At 39.2% G+C, this 22424-nt stretch overlaps 1 protein-coding gene across 1 annotated transcript in view; it reads left to right on the top strand.

Annotated features, from left to right (window-relative positions):
* KAT2B (lysine acetyltransferase 2B) overlaps window positions 1-4192 on the top strand; it is a 103996-nt gene extending 99804 nt beyond the window's left edge. Inside the window, exon 18 of the mRNA XM_068545854.1 lies at window positions 2166-4192. Within this exon, the coding sequence (XP_068401955.1) occupies window positions 2166-2359 (194 nt within the window). The 3' untranslated portion in view covers window positions 2360-4192. The remainder of the gene's footprint in view (window positions 1-2165) is intronic.
* Window positions 4193-22424: the final 18232 nt, after the last annotated feature.

Genomic DNA, 22424 nt, shown 5'->3' with positions numbered 1-22424 from the left:
TTCATGGCTTTTTCAAAAAAACATTTCTTCTCTTCCCCCCCATGCCCTAAAAAAACCTCTTTTCTTCCATATGGATGAGATCCAACCTGTTTCGTTAAGGAAATGGCATTCAGTACAGCGTCTGAGGAGCGGCCCAAGCTTCTCACACATGGATAGCTAGGCAGGGCTTTCCTATTTACCCAGAACTGCCAACTTTTGGGGATTTAATGAATAATTTAGTGGTGTCTCCATGTTTGTTTTCACCAGTGTTCAGTCACCTTCTTTTGTGACCCAGGCCATTTGGTCAACCAAAAGCTTCTAAGAAGGCCAGAGGAAGGAAGCTGTTATCTATAACTTCAGAATGGAAAGGAAATAGAGAAAGGAAACACGCAGAGTTGGTTGTAATTATTCAGCAAGCTCCAAACACTTTCATGATTTGTTTCTGCTGTATTTGAAGCTCTCCCCATCGCTCCTTTCCTCCTGCCTTCCAAAAAATAGTGGGGAAAGCTTTTGCATAAACTTCTTTGTGTCAAGTTTCATTCTTTTTTCCCCCTTTATTTTTTTTTTATTTTTGTTTTTTCGGTCACACGTCTCTTCCTTCTAAACATGGTAAACATGGTATCAGGCAGCACATCCTAAGTGGTGGGCATTTAGGTGGGGGGAGGGTAAGCATACAGTTTTACCCAGAGAGGCCGGTGCCACTGCTCTTTCTTTATTCAATGAGAGCACCTCTTCAGCTGTTCAGTTACACTCAGGTGACACGTTTACTGGGCTGTTTGTCAAGCCTTTGTGTAGCTCAACACTTTTCAGTTTTTCTCTCCCTCCAAACTGTTTCAGTTAGAGAAGAAAGAAAATGGAAAGTTGAATTCACAGATGTGATGACATACTTCTAACCAAGATAGGCTTTATTAAAAAAAAAAAAAAGGCTTTAGTCAAAGGAAATAGGCGAAAGCAGATATTTCCTATTTTTCCTTTGGAGTTTTGTGGTAGATTTAGGATTTTGATGCAAATGAATTTCTCCCCATTTTGGGATGTTGCACATAAGTTTATTTATCTTATTAAATGATAATCCCAGTGTATTTGGTTGTCAGTTTCTCTCCCTCTGGAAAATTTGATAATATAGTGGGAATTTGGGTTGTTGGTAGTCAGAAGTATTTCTTTAGTGATTTTGACTTATTTTTTCATGCATAGTTTATATAAATTTTTTCATATTCTTTTCCATTATGGTTTATTACAGGATATCGAATACAGTTCCCTGTGCTATACAATAGGACCTTGTTTATTTCATATATAGTAGTGTGTATCTGCTAATCCAATTTAATAGTTGATATAATTTTTAATGATAGAACCAGGCTTAGAGACAACTAGGGACCTATAAATAGACAAATGTTAGCATCTTCTAATCTTCATGGAATTCTTTAAAGTGGTTCTGAGAGTGAGGACGAAAGAAGCCCCATTATATTCTTACAAGTTTAGATGAAGCTCTGTTTTCCTTTGTAAAATAATTTAAAGCAAGTAGATATATTGGGAAAATATTCTTTTTTGACAATTGTCTCGCAAGGCTTACTTGCTTTAGAAAATAGATTATTAAGTAAAGTTTGTCATTCTTATTTCATTGATGGAGCATGAAACTAAATTCACCGGAACCATTTTACTTGCAAGGTCATTGGTGTATTTGCAGATGTATTTATGATCTGTTTCTCCATTTTAGTTCTACCTCTGCAGCACCAGAACAACTGTGAATTTAGAGAAACAAACTCAGTCTGATTGTTCTGATTTAAGTAATGAAATGATTCGATACTAATGTTCCACCTGCTCTGCTCCATGTATAGACAAAGCCTCTTCTGTATAATTCTGAATGAAGAGCTAACAGTACTTAGTTCATCGTACTTATTGCTGCTAATCTACTTAGCTTCCTCGTGCTGGAGAGGGGATTGGGCCAGATGACTAATAATGGTCCCTTCAATGTTAAAACACTGTGATTTTGCACAGGATACCCTCACAAAAGGAAGAACATAAGATTCAAGAACTGTTTTCCTTGATCATATGAACTTCTCTTAAAGAAAGGCATTGGGATGGTGCAAATGTGATCAAACTGATGACATAGATTTCTTTCCCGATCTCACTTTTGTCAGCTGGTGTTTAAAAGGAGTCAAAGATGGCTAATATTTTTTTTTCCTGTGCAGATCTGAAAACCATGAGCGAACGCCTCAAGAATAGGTACTACGTGTCTAAGAAACTATTCATGGCAGACTTACAGCGCGTCTTTACCAATTGCAAAGAGTACAACCCCCCTGAGAGTGAATACTACAAATGTGCCAATATCCTGGAGAAATTCTTCTTCAGTAAAATTAAGGAAGCTGGATTAATTGACAAGTGATATTTTTTTTCCTCTGCTTCTTAGAAACTCATCAAGCAGTGTGCCTAAAGCATGGTTTAGTTTTACAAAGAATTGGACATAATGTATTATTGAAGATACTTGTAATAATTAGCACTTTTAAAAAACAAACAGAACACCTCCTCTTAGCTTTTTAGATATGTATTTAAATTGAAGTCATAGAACATTTTTGTTTTATGGAATAGATTTTAATCTATTCACTACAATTAATGTCAACTTTCTATGTCATGTCCATTAGCTGAATATTCAGTAATAGATGATCAGGGGTTTCCTCAAAACTTGTATATGAGGAAATTGCACATAGTACCAAGATTTGGGGGAATGCAGAAAATTTTCAGACCGTGAATGTTTCCCTTTTTTTCTAATGGAATGTGAGAGTTTATTTTTATTTTATTCTGAAGGACTTTAAAGGAAGGGATGCATGATAAAAAGCCCGTAAAAGGTGAAATATGTGATGTTTGAAGTCTCATGGTAGACTTTTTATATATATTTTTAAAAAACACTCATCTAGATGAGGTGCTTTGAACAGTTCTGAAAAAATGCAGTTCCAGAAAGCAACTGCTTTGATTCCTAAGGAAGAAATTCTAAATAATGCAAACTTTTTTATAAGCATCTGGGTTTTTGATAATTCTGTCTACCTACAACAAACTTGTGAGTGCATAACCACTATTTTAATAATTACTTTCTCTACACGAGTGTGTAGTACTATATTTGACTTTGCTTATGCAGGCCATAATTTCCAAAAGGCAATTTTCTGGGCCACAAAGGCATCCATTTGAAAACACTTGAGATTGAATTAACATACTTTAATAAAAAAAGATGTATAATCTATTTAATGTATCAAATTTATTGAATCCTTGTTCTACTAAATAAGGATTTTTTTCCCTTTCTACAATACACACAACTGATATGTACTTATGAACATTTTTCCTTTTGCATCTCCAGATTATATTCATTGTCGGAGATGAATTAAATTACCACCAAGATTTGCTGTCAGTATTTTAATACCTACATTGGTATATATACCCAGGGTAATACTATCCCACTAAAATCCATCATACAACCTCATTAACCCGTCTTGGGATTCCAGCTTAGTGCTTGGATTTATTTCCTGATGAACACTACATTGAAAAGTGGGACATCCACCATCCCAACTCTGGGAGAACCAACTCATATAAAACAAACGAAGGCCACCTTGATGGTCTCGACACTAATTTTTATGATACAAATTTATAAACTGATTTTTGTAAAGGACTAGGTTTAAAGGTATATTTAACTTGATGTTTTCTATCAGCATAAAAGAATTGAAATGATTATTTGATAGACATTAAACACAGTTGCCAGAGATAATCTGCATGAAGGAAAAAACCCTGCAGATGGCTGTGAAGTTGGAAGGATTGTTTTTCATATGTAAGATATATTCAGAATGCTCACAACTGAGAAATGCCTCAACTTTTTAAAGTATAAGAAACCACCTTGAGTGGCATCTGGATTTCTAATGAAGAAGGATGATACAGTTTGGATTAAGTAACTTGGACTGGTTTTCAACAGTGCTTTGTACTGGATCTGCCGAAGCATCTGGCCAGCTTGGTATCCTGTGAAAGTTTGTTATTTTCTGGGTAGACCTCCTTATAGAGTATTGTCTTTAAAATCAGATTGTGTCTTCTATATTGAAAGCATTTTTATGTTTTCTAATTTAAAAATTAATATTTTCTTATAGATATTGTGCAATAAAGCTGAAGTAGGATGTGTGGTTTTTTGCAAATGCTTTAACAGCAGATAAAATTTTACATTTGTAAAATTAATATATTGTACTGGTACAAAATAGTTTTAAATTATATTTTAAAAAGCTCTTAATCTGGTGGTGTGTTTTCTTCTTCTGGCAGATTGAGTTTACAGGGCAAATGTACGATCTGGTTGATGACTGATTACATCCTTAGTTCTTAGGTTGTAAGCATGTTGAGGAAGGTGTTCAGAATTGTTGCACTTGTGTGAAGTTTCATAAAAATCCACAGCCCATCAGTGAGAGATTTTCGAGAGGAGAGACACTTATTGTGTCTCTGGAGTGATCCACTGCATCTTGCCCGTTGTCACTCAGGAAAAAAAATCTAGCTAAAGAAGAGTGTTATGGTTTTAGAAACAGTCCCGCACTCGCCCCCAGTTTTTCTACTTTGCATCTGTGAGAAAGATGAATGAGGAGAGGGACAGACAAAAATACAGCTGATTTTTAGACATCTCCCATATGAGCTTCTACTGTTACTCAAAGTGCTGAGTGTAGGAAAGTAAACTTTATCCTGTTGGGGTGTGAGTACCCACCAAAGAGCACACCGCTTCCTTTCTGAATTCTGAACCAGCTAAGCAGTCAACAGACTAAGGCACATGATGGCCAAAACATCTTTATAAATAATAAAATGCATTTTGGAGGTTGTGACTCGTGTATCTATGGAAAATGGGCTTTCTAATACGGAACCTCAGGCTGTGGTTGACTCGCCAGCTGCCAGCATCTTTGCACCACTGCAGACGTCCCCCTACCAAGGCAGGGCCTTTCACCCTTAAGCTTAGTGCACGGCCCAGGACAATGATGCTGTCTGAAGGCAGGTCACCTCCAAAGAGGTACAGGTGGGGAAGGAGCAGAAGAACTAGGCCACTTCCTTCCCCTAACTAACTCATCAATGAGGCAGGTTCCTCCCGGGGGAGGGAGGCATGAGGGGCAGAGGGAAGCCAGGGCTGAGGGACGTCCTTCTACGGAAAAGTAAACATCCGGAACGGAGACTAAGTTGCCCCACCATCCCAGCCCATATATCCATGGTCAAAACTCTCAACTCTGGTTGTATTCATCAGAAGAAAAGAGTGAAAAGACGACTTTGTGGTTTTCATGTTACCTGGAAGTAAAATTTATAATTTTGGAACCTAAGGAGTAGAAACAGGATCAGACTGAGGTACTATGGACAGGTTAATAATGTGTCACCCCTTTAAGCTGATATTCTTCAGACCAGCCCCTTGGTGTTTATTTAAAAGCTTCTACGAGCTGTGCAAGGAAGGGTTACTGGTGGCAGCCCTTGGCCTCTTCCCTGTTGTTCTGAGCTGTTCTGCTCTGGCCTTTACCTTTACTTAGCAAAGTAGAAAACCCCAAGAGAAGAGGGCAACTACTCTGGAATATCAAAGGTCATATTGGCTGCATGTTCTTATTTAAGAGGCAGTAATTAAGATGACTTTTTTTTTTTTCTTAAATTGTCTTGAAACGTATGTTTAGATTTATTGACCATTCAAACATTTTTTTCCTGGCAGAAAAGAAGGTAGAGGTGGTGTCTGTGGGTGGGGACGGTGGCAGCAGGGAGAGAAATTGGTGCTTTTACTTGAGTCTTCAGGCTCTTGGACTTTCTCCTTTGGGTGCATCAGTGCTATTAATATTAGTATTGGATGGAGATTGACAGGGGAAAATAGTGTCAGTAACGTCCCCGTTAGGTCAAGAGATGAACATGAAGTTAAAGAGAAAAACAAAAACAAGTGGAAGAAGGTTTTCAGGTGCACTTTGGAGGAAGACTCTCGACAAAGTAAGCAGAGGACTTCAGAGGTGAGAGAACACCTGTAAGTATCAGGAAAAGTTTTCAGATGTAATTCATGTATATTTATGCCTTGGTTTCTGTGTGGGAGCACCTTTGCTTTTTTTGTGGAAAAAGGAAGCTAACAATGTCAAAGCTGGAGATTTTCTTTGGGTTTATTAAAAGCAATAATTTCAACAAAGCAGAGAAAAGCCAGGAAAGCACAAGTCAACCTTCCTGCCCCCTCTTGTTACTGGGAAGCCCAGTACCACCTTGGCAGAGTTAGCTTAAAAAATGTTATTTGTGTGTGTGTAATTTTCTGAGCTGAAACGAAGGTTTATCAGTTTTTGTTTATCTAGGTTTGAAGTTCTTTTAAAGAAATCCCTTGGAGAATTTGTTGCACCAAAGGACCTTCTCAAAATAATGCACATGTTCACAAACTTTCTGCACACTGGCTCACCTGGTTCTTGGACCCGTCCTGAAATTCACTGGTCTCTCTTCTTTGCTCTGTTAACTTCCCATTTTTGACAGTTATTAGGTGGATATCTAATTTATGCTAAAAATATCTAGGAACAGAGAATCTGCCTTTTTGTTCGATAGGGCAGTCCAACAACACAGGCAAAGGTGATAAAGTCCTTAGGTTGGGTTGATGTTGGCTGTTTTAGAGTTGAGTAGAACACACACTTGGTTCATACTGAGTTTGTGATCAAGCTCTGATTCACATCTTTTCCCACAGAGTGCCATTAAGTAAGTCAGTGCATCACCACTGCTTCTCCTCAACATACCCAAACACACTTGTATGGCTGTAGCTCTGTGCACAACTTAACATCCCATATATATATATATATATATATATATATATATATATATTATATGTATTTTATGTATATTTTATATATATTTTTATACATATTTTAAATTGAAGTATAGTTGATTTACAATGTTTATTTCTGCTGTACAGCAAAGTGATTCAGTTATATCTATATATATAGATAGATAGATAATATGCTTTTATTTTTTTTGCTGCATTAGGTCTTCGTTGCTGTGCACAGGCTTTCTCTAATTGCAGCGAGCTGGGGCTACTCATTGTTGCAGTGCGTGGGCATCTCATTGCGGCGGCTTCTCTTGCTGTGGAGCACAGGCTCTAGGCATGTGGGCTTCAGTAGTTGCAGCACACGGGCTCAGTAGTTGCAGTGCGCGGGCTCTAGGGTGCGCAGGCTTCAGTAGTTGTGGCACACGGGCTTAGTTGCTCCATGGCATGTGGGATCTTCCTGGACCAGGGATCGAACTCGTGTCCCCTGCATTGTCAGGCAGATTCTTAACCACTGCGCCACCGGGGAAGTCCCATATACATTTTTAATACTCTTTTCCATTATGATTATCACAGGATATTGAATGTAGTTCCCTGTGCTATACAGTAGGACCTTGTTGTTTATCCATCCTGTATATAATAGTTTGCATCTGCTAACCCCAAACTCCCACACCATCCCTCCCCCACACCCCCTTGCCCTTGGCAACCACAAATCTGTTCTCTATATCTGTGAGTCTGTTTCTGTTTCATAGATAAGTTCATTTGTGTCATATTTTAGATTCCCCATATGAGTGATATATTTGTCCTCTCTTTTTGACTTACTTCACTTAGTATGATACTCTCTGGTTCCATCCATGTTGCTAAAAATGGCATTATTTCATTCTTTTTTTATGGCTGAGTAATATTTCATTGTATTGGGTTGGCCAAAAGTTTCATTCAGTTTTTTCTGTAAGATGGCTGTAGTAGCACTTAGTTGTCTTTTTAAAAAATTAATTAATTATTTAATTAATTTTTGGCTGAGTTGGGTCTTCCTTGCTGCATGCGGGCTTTCTCTAGTTGCGGCGAGCAGGGGCTACTCTTCATTGTGGTGCGCGGGCTTCTCATTGCGGTGGCTTCTCTTGTTGCAGAGCATGGGCTCTAGGCGCGTGGGCTTCAGTAGTTGTGGCTCACAGGCTCTAGAGCACAGGCCCAGTAGTTGTGGCGCACGGGCTTAGTTGCTCCGCGACATGTGGGATCTTCCTGGACCAGGGCTCAAACCCGTGTCCCCTGCATTGAGAAGTGGATCCTTAACCACTGCGCCACCAGGGAAGCCCCACTTAGTTGTCTTTAACTTCATTTGAAACGGTTTTGTTAGATTGTATGTGACAGCTGTCACATCAGCGTGCATTTAAAAAAAGTCATCAGCTCTTCCCTGGTGGTGCAGTGGTTAAGAATCCGCCTGCCAACGCAGGGGACATGGGTTCGAGCCCTGGTACGGGAAGATCCCACATGCTGTGGAGCAACTAAGCCCGTGTGCCACAACTACTGAGCCTGTGCTCTAGAGCCCACGAGCCACAACTACTGAAGCCCACGTGCTGAGAACCCGTGCTCCACAACAACAGAAGCCCCGCTTGCTGCAACTAGAGAAAAGCCCACACACAGCAACAAAAGACCCAATGCAGCCAAATAAATAAATTTTTAAAATAAATAAAAAATTTTTTAAAAATAAAAAAGTCATCAAAATTGGTGAATTTTTGTGTAGCCATTTTAATATTGAAGATGAAAGAAAAGAAACATTTTTCACGTATTATGCTTTATTATTTCAAGAAAGGTAAAAACACAAAAAAAGATTTGTGCAGAAGGTGCTGTGACTGATTGAACGTGTCAAAAGTGGTTTGCAAAGTTTCATGCTGGAGATTTCTCACTGGACGATGCTCTACCATCAGGTAGATCAGTTGAAGTTGATAGCAATCAAATAAAGACATTAATTGAGAACAGTCAACGTTATACCATGTGGGAGATAGCTGACATACTCAAAATATCCAAATCAAGCGTTGAAAATCATTTGCACCAGCTTGGTTATATTCATCGCTTTGATGTTTGGTTTCCACATAGGTTAAGCGAAAAAAACCTTTTTGACTGTATTTCCACATGCAATTCTCTACTTAAAAGTAATGAAAATGTTCCATTTTTAAAACAAGTTGTGACAGGCAATGAAAAGTGGATACTGTACAATAATGTGGAAAGGAAGAGATTGTGGAGCAAGTGAAATGAACCACCACCAACCGCACCAAAGGCCGGTCTTCATCCAAAGAAGGTGATGTTGTGTATAGGGTGGGATCGGAAGGGAGTCCTCTATGATGAGCTCCTTCCGGAAAACCAAATGATTAATTCCAAATACTGCTCCCAGTTAGACCAACTGAAAGCAGCACTTGATGAAAAGCGTCCAGAATTAGTCAACAGAAAATGCATAATCTTCCATCAGGATAACACAAGACTGCATGTTTCTTTGATGACCAGGCAAAAACTGTTACAGCCTGGCTGGGAAGTTCTGATTCATCTGCCGTATTCACTGGACATTGCACCTTTGGATTTCCATTTATTTAGGTCTTTACAAAATAGTCTTAATGAAAAAAATTTCAATTCCCTGGAAGACTGTAAAAGGCACCTGGAACAGTTCTTTGCTCAAAATGGTAAAAAGTTTTGGAAAGATGGAATTATGAAGTTGCCTGAGAAATGGCAGAAGGTAGTGGAACAAAAGGGTGAATATGTTGTTCAATAAAGTTCTTGGCGAAAATGAAAAATGTGCCTTTTATTTTTACTTAAAAACAGAAGGCACTTTTTGGCCAACCCAGTATATAAACTACATCTTCTTTATCTATTCATCTGTGGATGGACTTTTGTGTTGCTTCCATGTCTTGGCTATTGGAAATAGTGCTGCTATGAACATAGGGGTGCATGTATCTTTTTGAATTAATAGTTTTGTCTGGATATATGCACAGGAGTGGGATTGCAGGATCATATGGTAGTTCTATTTTTAGTTTTTTGAGGAACCTCCATGCTGTTTTCCATAGTGGCTGCAGCAACTTGCATTCCCACCAAGAGTGTAGGAGGGTTCCCTTTTCACCACACCCTCTCCAGCATTTGTTATTTGTCAACTTTTTAATGATGGCCATTCTGACTAATATGAAGTGGTACTTCATTGTTGCTTTGATTTGCGTTTCTCTAATAATTAGCAATGTTGAGCATCTTTTCATGTGCCTGTTGGCCATCTGTACGTCTTCTTTGGAGAAATGTCTCTTTAGGTTTTCGGCCCATTTTTTCGATTGGGTTGTGTTTTTTGTTGTTCTGTTGTATGAGCTCTTTGTATATTTTGGATATCAAGCCTTGGTAGGCCACATTGTTTGCAAATATTTTCTCCTAATTCCATAGGTTATCTTTTCGTTTTGCTTATGGTTTCCTTTGCTGTGCAAAAGCTTGATTAGGTCCCATTTGTTTATTTTTGCTATTATTTCTATCAACTTGGGAGACTGACCTAAGAAAACATTGGTACGATTTATGTCAGAGAATGTTTTGTCTATGTTCTCTTCTAGGAGTTTTATGGTGTCATGCCTTCCTTTTAAGTCTTTAAGCCATTTTGAGCTTATTTTTGTGTATGGTGTGAGGGTGTGTTCTAAGTTCATGGATTTACATGTGGCTGTTCAACTTTCCCAACACCACTTGCTGAAGAGACTTTTTCCCATTGTATATTCTTGCTTTCTTTGTCAAAGATTAATTGACCATAGGTGTGTGGGTTTATTTCTGGGCTCTCTATTCTGTTCCATTGATCCATATGTCTGTTTTTGTGCCAATACCATGCTGTTTGATTACTGTAGATTTATAGTATTGTCTGAAGTCTAAGATGGTTATGCCTCCTGCTTTGTTCTTTTCCCTCAGGATTGCTTTGGCAACTCTGGGTCTTTTATAGTTCCATATAAATTTTAGGATTATTTGTTCCAGTTCTGTGAAAAATGTCATGGGTAATTTGATAGGGATCGCATTAAATCTGTAGATTGCTTTGGGTAGTATGGCTGTTTTAACAATAACAATTCCTCCAATCCGAGAGCATGGGATATCTTTCCATTTCTTTGAATCATTTTAAATTTCCTTTATTAATGTCTTATAGTTCTCAGTATATGTCTTTCACCTCCTTGGTCAGGTTTATTCCTTAGTATTTTATTTTTTGGGGTGCAATTTTAAAAGGTATTTTTTTCTTACATTCCCTTTCTGATATTTCATTGTTAATGTAAAGAAATGCAACTGATTTCTGTATGTTAATCTTGTACCCTGCTACCTTGCTTAATTTGTTTATCAGTTCTAGTAGTTTTTGTGTGGAGTTTATAGGGTTGTCTGTATATAGTATCATGTTATCTGCATATAATGACAGTTTTACCTCTTCCCTTCCAATTTGGATAAATTTTATATCTTTTTCTTGCCTGATTGCTGGGGCTAGGACTTCCAACACTATGTTGAACAGAAGTGGTGAGAGTGGGCATTCTTGTCTTGTTCCAGGTTTTAGTGGGAAGGCTTTCAGCTTTTCACTCTTGAGTATTATATTGGCTGTGGGTTTGTCATAAATAGCTTTTATTATGTTGAGATATGTTCCCTCTAAACCCCCTTTGGCAAGAGTTTTTATCATGAATCGATGTTGAATTTTATCAAATGCTTTTTCTGCATCTGTTGAGATGATCATTTGGTTTTTGTTTTTTCTTTTGTTAATGTGGTGTATCACATTGATTTTGCATATGTTGAACCATCCTTGTGAACTTGGGATGAATCCAACTTGGTCGTAGTGTATGGTCTTTTTTATGTGTTTGTTGGATTCGGTTTGCTAATATTTTGTTTAGAATTTTTACATCTATGTTCATCAAAGATATTGGACTGTAATTTTCTTTTTTGGGGGTATCTTTGTCTGGTTTTGTATCAGGGTGGTGGTGGCTTCATGGTATGTCTTTGGGAGTGTTCCCTCCTCTTCAGTCTTTTGGAAGAGTTTGAGAAGGATCGGTATAAGTTCTTTTTATGTTTGGAAGAATTTGCCTGTGAGGCCATCTGGTCCTGGACTTTTGTTTGTAGGGAGCTTTTTTAAATTACAGATTCTATTTCACTTCTAGTGAGTGGTCTGTTCAAATTATTTTTTCTTGATTCAATTTTGGTGGGCTGTATGTTTCTAGAAACTTGTCCATTTCTTCTAGGTTAGTAAATTTGTTGGCATATAACTGTTCATAGTATTCTTTTATGGTTTTTTGTATTTCTGGAGTATTGGTTGTTATTTCACCTTTTTCATTTCTTATTTTGTTTATTTGGGTTCTCTCTCTTTTCTTCTTGGTGAGCCTGGCCAGATGTTTGTCAATATTGTTTACCCTTTCAAAAAAATCACCTCTTGACTTTAATTTCTATTTATTTCCTCTCTAATCTTTATTATTTCCTTCCTTCTGCTGACTTTAGGTTTTTCTTGTTCTTCTTTTTCTAATTCTTTTAGGTGGTAGGTTAGGTTGTTTATTTGAGATTTTTCTTGTTTTGTGAGGAAGGCCTGTGTCACTATGAACTTCCCTCTAATAACTGCTTTTGCTGCATCCCATAGATTTTGTATGGTTGTCTTTTCATTGTCATTTGTCTCAAGGTATTTTTTAATTGATAATTTCCTCTTGATTTCAACACTGACCCATTGGTTTTTTTATTAGCATGTTGTTTTTGTCTCATTTCATTTTCTGTGGTTGATTTCTAGTTTCATGCTGTTGTGGTCAGAAAAGATGCTTGAAATAATTTCTATACTCTTAAATTTGTTGAGGCTTGTTTTGTGCCCTAGTATGTGATCATAGTGAGTGAGTGTTCCATGTGCATTTGAAAAGAGTGTGTATTCTGGTTTTTTGGGGTGTAACATCCTAAAAATATCAATTAAGTCTAACCGTTCTGTTGTATCCTTTAGGATCTCTGTTGCCTTCTTGATTTTCTGTCTCGAGGATCTGTCCATTGGTGTGAGTGGGGTGTTAAAATCTCCTACCATTATTGTATCCCCATCAATTTCTCCCTTTATGTCTGTAGTATTTGTTTTATGTATTTGGGTGTTCCTATATTAGGTGCACATATATTGACGAGTGTAATATCCTCTTCTTGTATTGATCCTTTTATCATTATATAGTGTCCTTCTTTGTCTTTCTTTTTTTTAAAATTATTTGCTTTATTTATTTATTTTAAAAATATTTATTTATTTATTTATTTATTTATGGCTGTGTTGGGTCTTAGTTTCTGTGCGAGGGCTTTCTCTAGTTGCGGCAAGCAGGGGCCACTCTTCATTGCGGTGCGCAGGCCTCTCACTATCGCGGCCTCTGTTGTTGCGGAGCACAGGCTCCAGACGCGCAGGCTCAGCAATCGTGGCTCATGGGCCTAGTCGCTCCACGGCATGTGGGATCTTCCCAGACCAGGGGTCGAACCCGTGTCCCCTGCATTGGCAGACAGATTCTCAATCACTGCGCCACCAGGGAAGCCCCTCTTTGTCTTTCTTTATGGCCTTTGTCTTAAATCTATTTTGTCTCATATGAGTATTGTGACCCCCTCTTTCTTGTCATTTCTGTTTTGCATGAAATATCTTTTTCCATCCCCTCAGTTTCAATTTATGTGTGTCCTTTGCCCTAAAGTGGGTCTCTTGTAGGCAGCATATTGTAGGTTCTTATTTTTTTAATCCAACCTGCCACTCTGTGTCTTTTGATTGGAGCATTTAGTCCATTGACATTTTTTTTAAAATATTCTTTTTAATTTTTATTTTACTTTTTATTTTTTGGCTGCATTGGGTCTTTGTTGCTGTGCATGGGCTTTCTCTAGTTGTGGTGGGTGGGGGCTACTCTTCGTTGTGGTGCATGGGCTTCTCATTGCAGTGGCTTCTCTTGTTGTGGAGCATGGGCTCTAGGCACGTGGGATTCAGTAGTTGTAGCACGCAGGCTCAGTAGTTGTGGCTTGCGGGCTCTAGAGTGCAGGCTCAGTAGTTGTGGCACAAGGGCTTAGTTGCTCTGTGGCATGTGGGATCTTCCCAGACCAGGGATTGACCCTGTGTCCCCTGCATTGACAGGCGGATTCTTAACCACTGTGCCACCAGGGAAGTCCCTAGTCCACTGAAATTTAAGGTAATTAGTGATAGATATATATTTATTGCCATTTTAAACCTTGTTTTCCAGTTGATTTTGTGTTTCTTTTCTTTTTTGCCTTTTGTGGTTTGATTTCTTCTTATTTTATGCTTTTGTTCTCTTCTTTTTGGTTTTGTGAATCTGTTGTATGTTTCTGATTTGTGGTTACCCTGTTTTTCAAGCATGTTAACCCCTTCCTATATCTACTTGCTTTAGACTGATGGTCATATAAGCTCAAATACATTCTAAAAAAAAAAAAAAAAAAAACTACATTTTCTTACTCTCCTCCCCTACATTTTATGGTTTTTATGTCCTCTTTTACATCTTCATGTTCATCCTTTTGCTGTTCATTGCAGTTATCACTTTTACAAAATTAAAAAATATTTTTTTCCTTTTTAATCTGTATACTGGCTTATTTAAGTGATTTGCTTTTCAGTTGTGATTTTTCTCTTTTCTATATCTTCTTGCTTCTTTTCTATTTAGAGAAGACCTTTCAATATTTCTTATAGGATAGGTTTAGTATTGCTGTATTCTTTTAGTTTTTGCTTGTCTGAGAAATTATTTATCTCTCCTTTTATTCTAAATGATAGTCTTGCTGGGTAGAGTATCCAAGGTTGCAGATTTTTCCCCTTTCAGGATTTTGAATATATCTTGTCACTCCCTTCTGGCCTGCAATGTTTCTGTAGAGAAATCAGCTGATAGCCTTGTGGGGGTTCCCTTATAATTAATTCTTTGCTTTTCTCTTGCTGCCTTTAGAATCCTCTCTTTAACTTTTGCCATTTTAATACGTTTTAGTGTAGGTCTGTTTGGGTTCATCTTGTTTGGGAACTTCTGTGCTTCCTGTACCTGGATATCTGTTTCCTTCTTTAGGTTTGGGAAGTTTTTAGCCATAATTTCTTTCAATACATTTTTTTTTTCAATACATTTTTGATCACCTTTTCTTTTTCTTCTCCTTCTGGAATCCCTGTTATGTGTAGGTTGGCATGCTTTATATTATCCCGTAGGTCTCTTGTATTGCTTTCATTTTGCTTTTTTTTTTTGCTATTCATTGCCTTTAGCTCAGCTTTTGTCTTGGCGAATGAGTTTTCTAATTTTTCTTGGCTCCTCTTTATAGTTTCTAGTTCCTTTTTACAACAATCTGCATTTCTGTCAATAGCCTTTCTTAATCCTGTCATTATTTTTATTATCTCCTTTTGAACTCTGTGTCTATTAGACTGAAGAGGTCTGTTTCACTGTTGTTCTTTCAGGGGAATTCTCTTGGTCTTTTAACTGGGAGTGTTCCTCTGCTCCTCAGTTTTACTTTATTTTGTTTTTATATTTTTCTCCCATTCTGAGGGTTGTATTTTCGTTTTGTTTATGGTTTCCTTTCCTGTGCAAAAGCTGTTTTATTTTTCCTAATATATATTTTGCTGTGTTGGGTCTTAGTTGCGACACGTGGGATCTCTGTTGCAGCATGCGGGATCTTTCGTTGCAGTGCACGGGCTTTTCTCTAGTTGTGGTGTGTGGGCTCTAGAGCATGCAGGCTCAGTAGTTGCAGTGTGTGGGCTCTCTAGTTGTGGTGCGTGGGCTCCAGAGCACATGGGCTCAGTAGTTGCGGCACACAAGCTCTCTAGTTGTGGTGCACGGGCTATAGAGCACACAGGCTTAGTTGCCCCATGGCATGTGGGATCTTACTTTCGCAACCAGGGATCGAACTCATGTCCCCTTCATTGGAAGATGAATTCTTAACCACTGGACCACCAGGGAAGTCCCTCTCAATTTTACTTATATTTCCCTTATTCTGTGAGTGTTGGAGAAAAAATTACCTACTGTGGTCTTGGAGGGCTATTTTTATGTGGCAGTGTCCCTGTGTAGCTTGTGTGGGTTTAATATTTTTGGTGTGAGGACTGTTTAATGGACGCCTGCCACTGTTACCTCAGCCTGTGCTGGCCGTTATCCCCTTGATGGGGATGTGCAGAGGTGGGAGCTGGTGCCCTCTCCTGGAGCCCACAGCAGTGGTGGTGGCAGCAGTTGGTGTCTGCTCTTGGAGCCCATGGTGGTGGTGGCGGCTGGCATCAGCTCCTGGAGTCCAAGGAGGCAACAGCCGGTGGGCACTCCTGGAGCTCGTGGAGGTGGTGCCCTGTTGGCTGCGTGTGTGTGGAGAGAGAGGCTGCTGTGGTGGGCCCCGGCCCTTCCTCTGTGCACCCAACAATGGAGCCTTGCCTCTATGGTGGGTCCCAGCTCCCTCTGTGTACCCTACTGTTTGCGGTGGCATCACACTCCAGCCCCTTCAGGCTGTCTCTGCACAGCCAACCCCAGTCCTCTCGCCAGGTCTGTCCTCTGAAGCCTGAGCTTCAGCACCCAGACCCCGCCCATCCCTGCAGATGTGCGTCTCAGGCTGGGGAGTGCCAGGCAGCAGCACACACCCTCTGTGCGGGTCTCTCTCCATTCTGCCTGCCATAAACTGGTTGCTGCACTCTCCGCTGAGGCTCTGAAACTCCCCCTCTGTCCCGGCTGATCTCCCTGCCAGTGAGAGGGCTTCCCAGGGTACACAAACTTTTAGTCTTTCATAACTCCCTCCCAGGGACACAGGTACTCTCCTGATTCCTCTCTCTCTCTCTTGTTTTTTTCTTTTTTCCTACCCAGTTATGTGGAGATCTTTCTTGCCCTTTCAGAATTCTGAAGTCCTCTGCCAGCATTCAGTAGGTATTCTATGAGAATTGTTCCACATGTAGATGTGTTTTTGATGATGTATTTGTGGAAGGAGGTGAGCTCCACATCCTTCTACTCTGCCATCTCAATCTCCCTCCTCCTATATCTTTTTAACATTAAAAAAAATCAAAGCATAATTAACAATACAATATTATACACAGATTTTAGGTGTTCAGTTTGATGACTTTTAACAGCTGTATACACTACTGTAATCACTACCCTAAAGAAGACACATTTCAATTCACCGAAGGAAAGTTTCCTTGTGCCCCTTTCAAGTCAATTCTCAACCCCATCTCCAGTTACCATAGGTCAGTTTCATCTGTTCTTTGAATCACATAAATGGATTTTAAGCACACTTCCTATATGCAGCACAATGTATAGCTCTGGGGAAGCCAATTCACCTTCCTGTGTCTATTGCCTTATTAGACACACACCTTTTTGTTCAAAGCTGTAGTGAGGATGTGTTTAAATAATGTATGTGAAGATGTTTTGAAATAAATGTGAAACATTATATAATGTTTAAACTAGTAGTACAAATTAGAAAGACCTTTTACCTAAAACAGTTTTAAAATATTGTTAACATAATGCAAATTTTTAAAAAATCTGCATTGGTACAAAGTAGGTTTGAACTAGCAGATTGTCAATCTGTGAATACTACTTGGCTTCATATAATCAAGTAATTTCCTCACCATGTACCATACCACTTATGAAGCACTGACTAGGTGTCAGGCACTCTTCTTAGCATTTTACTTAAGCATATTAAGTCACTGAATCCTGGCAACAATTTAATAAAAACAGATACAGAGAAGCAATTTTGCTAAGAAGTAACATGCTGGGATTCTTGATCCAGAGTCAGTATTCTTAAACTCTGTGCAACACCAACCACATGTACAGCTAAAGAGTAATTATCCTAGTTTGTTGCATGAAGTATCTAGATATTATGTATCTAGATAGTAACTGTAGTTCCAATTCCATTTATACTATGAATTCTTACCATATTCCACATTTATTAAACATCATCTCTTGTGTATAAAATGACAAGGATACAAAGGTGAGTTGCCAGCTTTTTAAGACTAAAATCTATTACTGGACATGAAATGTAAGCCATGTGACAGGGTATAACATCTGTGGATTCAGAGGTGAGATTAATGTGAGGCTGGGGTGAAGGCTGATAACGTGTTGTGGGGGTCAGGTTGGATGGGTCATGAGACACCTTGCTAAGGAGGCTGGGCTTTAATAGTAGGACCATGAGAGCTGCTGAAATAGTAGGCCCACGAGAGTGTGTGTACGTACCAATTGATCAAAGTTGCAACTACATTTTCACAGGGAGGTCAGACATTGGAAGAGAAATTATAAGTGTCAGGAGAGCTACAATGGGAGGTGGAGCTTGCAGAGGTGGCACAAAGGGTGGCTTCAATCAACATACAAGTTAACAGAGAAAGACGGATATCATATGATATTGCTTATATGCGGAATGTAAAAAAAACATGCAAATGAACTTATTTACAAAGCAGAAAGAGACTCACAGACACAGAAAACAAACTTATGGTTACCAAAGGGGAAAGGGGGGGTAGGGATAAATTAGGAGTTTGGGATTAGCAGATACAAACTACTATATATAAAATAGATAAACAAAGATGGCAGAGTAGAAGGACGTGCTCTCACTCCCTCTTGCGAGAGCACGGGAACCACAACTAACTGCTGAACAGTCACCGACAGGAAGACACTGGAACTCACCAAAAAAGATACCCCACATCCAAAGACAAAGGAGAAGCCACAATGAGATGGTAGGAGGGGCGCAATCACAACAAAATCAAATCCCATGACCACTGGGTGGGTGACTCACAAACTGGAGAATACTTATACCACAGAAGTCCACCCACTGGAGTGAAGGTTCTGAGCCCCACGTCAGGCTTCCCAACCTGGGGGTCTGGCAACAGGAGGAGGAATTCCTAGAGAATCAGACTTTGAAGGCTAGCGAGATTTGATGGCAGGACTTCAACAGGACTGGGGGAAACAGAGACTCCACTCTTGGAGGGCACACACAAAGTAGTGTGCACATCGGGACCCAGGGGAAGGAGCAGTGACCCAATAAGAGAGTGAACTGGACCTACCTGCTAGTGTTGGAGGGTCTCCTGTGGAGGCGGGGGGTGGCTGTGTCTCACAGTGAGGACAAGGACACTGGCAGCAGAAGCTCTGGGAAGTACTCCTTGGTGTGAGCCCTCCCAGAGTCTGCCATTAGCCACACCAAAGAGCCCTGGTAGGCTCCAGTGTTGGGTTGCCTCAGGTCAAACAACCAACAGGGAGGGAACCCAGCCCCACCCATCAGCAGACAAGCGGATTAAAGTTTTACTGAGCTCTGCCCACCGGAGCAACAGTCAGCTCTACCCACCACCAGTCCCTCCCATCAGGAAGCTTACACAAGCCTCTTAGACAGCCTCATCCACCAAAGGGCAGACAGCAGAAGCAAGAAAAACTACAACCCTGCAGCCTGTGGAACAAAAACCACATTCACAGAAAGATAGACAAGATGAAAAAGCAGAGGGCTACGTACCAGATGAAGTAACAAGATAAAACCCCAGAAAAACAACTAAATGAAGTGGAGATAGGCAACCTGCCAGAAAAAGAATTTAGAATAATGATAGTGAAGATGTTCCAGGACCTCGGAAAAAGAATGGAGGCAAAGATCAAGAAGATGCAAGAAATGATTAATAAAGATCTAGATGACTTAAAGAACAAACAAACAGAGATAAGCAATACAATAACTGAAATGAAAACTACACTAGAAGGAATCAATAGCAGAATAACTGAGGCAGAAGAACGGATAAGTGACCTGGAAAACAGAATGGTGGAATTCACTGCTGTGGAACAGAAGAAAGAAAGAAGAATGAAAAGAAATGAAGACAGCCTAAGAGACCTCCGGGACAACATTAAACACAACATTCGCATTTTAGGGGTCCCAGAAGGAGAAGAGAGAGAGAAAGGACCCAAGAAAATATTTGAAGAGATTACAGTCGAATACCTCCCTAACATGGGAAAGGAAATAGCCACCCAAGTCTAGGAAGCGCAGAGTCCCATACAGGATAAACCCAAGGAGAAACATGCCGAGACACAGAGTATTCAAATTGGCAAAAATTAAAGACAAAGAAAAAGTATTGAAAACAGCAAGGGAAAAACGACAAATAACATACAAGGGAACTCCCATAAGGTTAACAGCTGATATCTCAGCAGAAACTCTACAAGCCACAAGGGAGTGGCATGATAAAGTGATGAAAGGGAAGAACCTACAACCAAGATTCCTCTACCCGGCAATGATCTCATTCAGATTCGATGGAGAAATCAAAAGCTTTACAGACAAGCAAAAGCTAAGAGATTTCAGCACCACCAAACCAGCTCTACAACAAATGCTAAAGGAACTTCTCTAAGTGGGAAACACTAGAGAAGAAAAGGATCTGCAAAAACAAACCCAAAACAATAAAGAAAATGGTCATAGGAACATACATAATGATAATTACGTTAAACGTGAATGGATTAAATGCTCCCAACAAAAGACACAGGCTTGCTGAATGGATACAAAAACAAGATCCATATATATGCTGTCTACAAGAGACCCACTTCAGACCTAGGGACACATACAGACTAAAAGTGAGGGGATGGAAAAAGATATTCCATGCAAATGGAAATCAAAAGAAAGCTGGAGTAGCAATACTCATATCAGATAAAATAGACTTTAAAATAAAGAATGTTACAAAACACAAGGAAGGACACTACATAATGATCAAGGGATCAATCCAAGAAGAAGATATAACAATTGTAAATATTTATGCACCCAACATAGGAGCACCTCGATACATAAAGCAACTGCTAACAGCTATAAAAGAGGAAATCGACAGTAACACAATAATAGTGGGGGACTTTAACACCACACTTACACCAATGGACAGATCATCCAAACAGAGAATTAATAAGGAAACACAAGCTTTAAATAACACAACAGACCAGAGAGATTTAATTGATATTTATAGGACATTCCATCCAAAAACATCAGATTACACTTTCTTCTCAAGTGTGCAAGGAACATTCTCCAGGATAGATCACATCTTGGGTCACAAGTGAAGCCTCAGTAAATTAAAGAAAATTGAAATCATATCAAGCATCTTTTCTGACCACAACGCTATGAGATTAGAAATCAATTACAAGGAAAAAAACGTAAAAAACACAAACACATGGAGGCTAAACAATACGTTACTAAATAACCAAGAGATCACTGAGGAAATCAACGAGGAAATCAAAAAACACCTAGAGACAAATGACAATGAAAACACGATGGTACAAAACCTATGGGATGCAGCAAAAGCAGTTCTAAGAGGAAAGTTTATAGCTATACAAGCTTACCTCAAGAAACAACAAACATCTCAAATAAACAATCTAACCTTACACCTAAAGGAACTAGAGAAAGATGAACAAACAAAACCCAAAGTTAGTAGAAGGAAAGAAATCATAAAGATCAGAGCAGAAATAAATAGAAACAAAGAAAACAATTGCAAAGATCAATAAAACTAAAAGCTGGTTCTTAGAGAAGATAAACAAAATTGATAAACCATTAGCCAGACTCATCAAGAAAAAGAGGGAGAGGACTGAAATCAATAAAATTAGAAATGAAAAAGGAGAAGTTAAAAGAGACACTGCAGGGCTTCCCTGGTGGCACAGTGGTTGAGAATCTGCCTGCCAATGCAGGGGACACGGGCTCGAGCCCTGGTCTGGGAAGATCCCACATGCCGCAGAGCAACTAGGTCCATGAGCCACAACTACTGAGCCTGCGCGTCTGGAACCTGTGCTCCGCAACAAGAGAGGCCGCGATAGTGAGAGGCCCGCGCATCGCGATGAAGAGTGGTCCCCACTTGCTGCAAGTAGAGAAAGCCCTGGCACAGAAACGAAGACCCAACACAGCCGTAAATAAATTAAAAAACAAAAACAAAAAATAAACAGACACTGCAGAAATACAAAGCATCCTAAGAGACTACTACAAGCAACTCTATGCCAATAAAATGGACAACCTGGAAGAAAGAGAAATTCTTAGAAAGGTATAACCTTCCAAGACTGAACCAGGAAGAAACAGAAAATATGAACAGATGAATCATAAGTAATGAAATTGAAACTGTGATTAAAAATCTTCCAACAAACAAAAGTCCAGGACCAGATGGCTTCACAGGTGAATTCTATCAAACATTTCGGGAAGAGCTAACACTCATCCTTCTCAAACTCTTCCAAAAAATTGCAGAGGAAGGAATACTCCCAATCTCATTCTATGAGGCCACCATCACCCTGATACCAAAACCAGACAAAGATACTACAAAAAAAGAAAATTACAGACCAATATCACTGATGAATATAGATGCAAAAATCCTCAACAAAATACTAGCAAACAGAATCCAACAACACATTAAAAGGATCATACACCACGATCAAGTGGGATTTATCACAGGGATGCAAGGATCCTTCAATATACACAAATCAATCAATGTGATACACCATATTAACAAACTGAAGAAGAAAAACCATATGATCATCTCAACAGATGCAGAAAAAGCTTTTGACAAAATTCAACACCAATTTATGATCAAAACTCTTCAGAAAGTGGGCAGAGAGGGAACCTACCTCAATATAATAAAGGCCATATACGACAACCCCACAGCAAACATGATTCTCAATGGTGAAAAACTGAAAGCACTTCCTCAAAGATGAGGAACAAGACAAGGATGTCCACTCTCACCACTATTATTCAACATAGTTTTGGAAGTGCTAGCCACAGCAATCAGAGAAGAAAAAGAAATAAAAGGAATACAAATTGGAAAAGAAGAAGTAAA

This window comes from Eschrichtius robustus, chromosome 6 (genome assembly GCF_028021215.1).
Source record: "Eschrichtius robustus isolate mEscRob2 chromosome 6, mEscRob2.pri, whole genome shotgun sequence".
In the NCBI taxonomy this organism is placed as follows: Eukaryota; Metazoa; Chordata; class Mammalia; order Artiodactyla; family Eschrichtiidae; genus Eschrichtius; species Eschrichtius robustus.
Note: the sequence above shows the minus strand (reverse complement) of the source record. Positions and strands in the feature narration are given on the sequence as shown.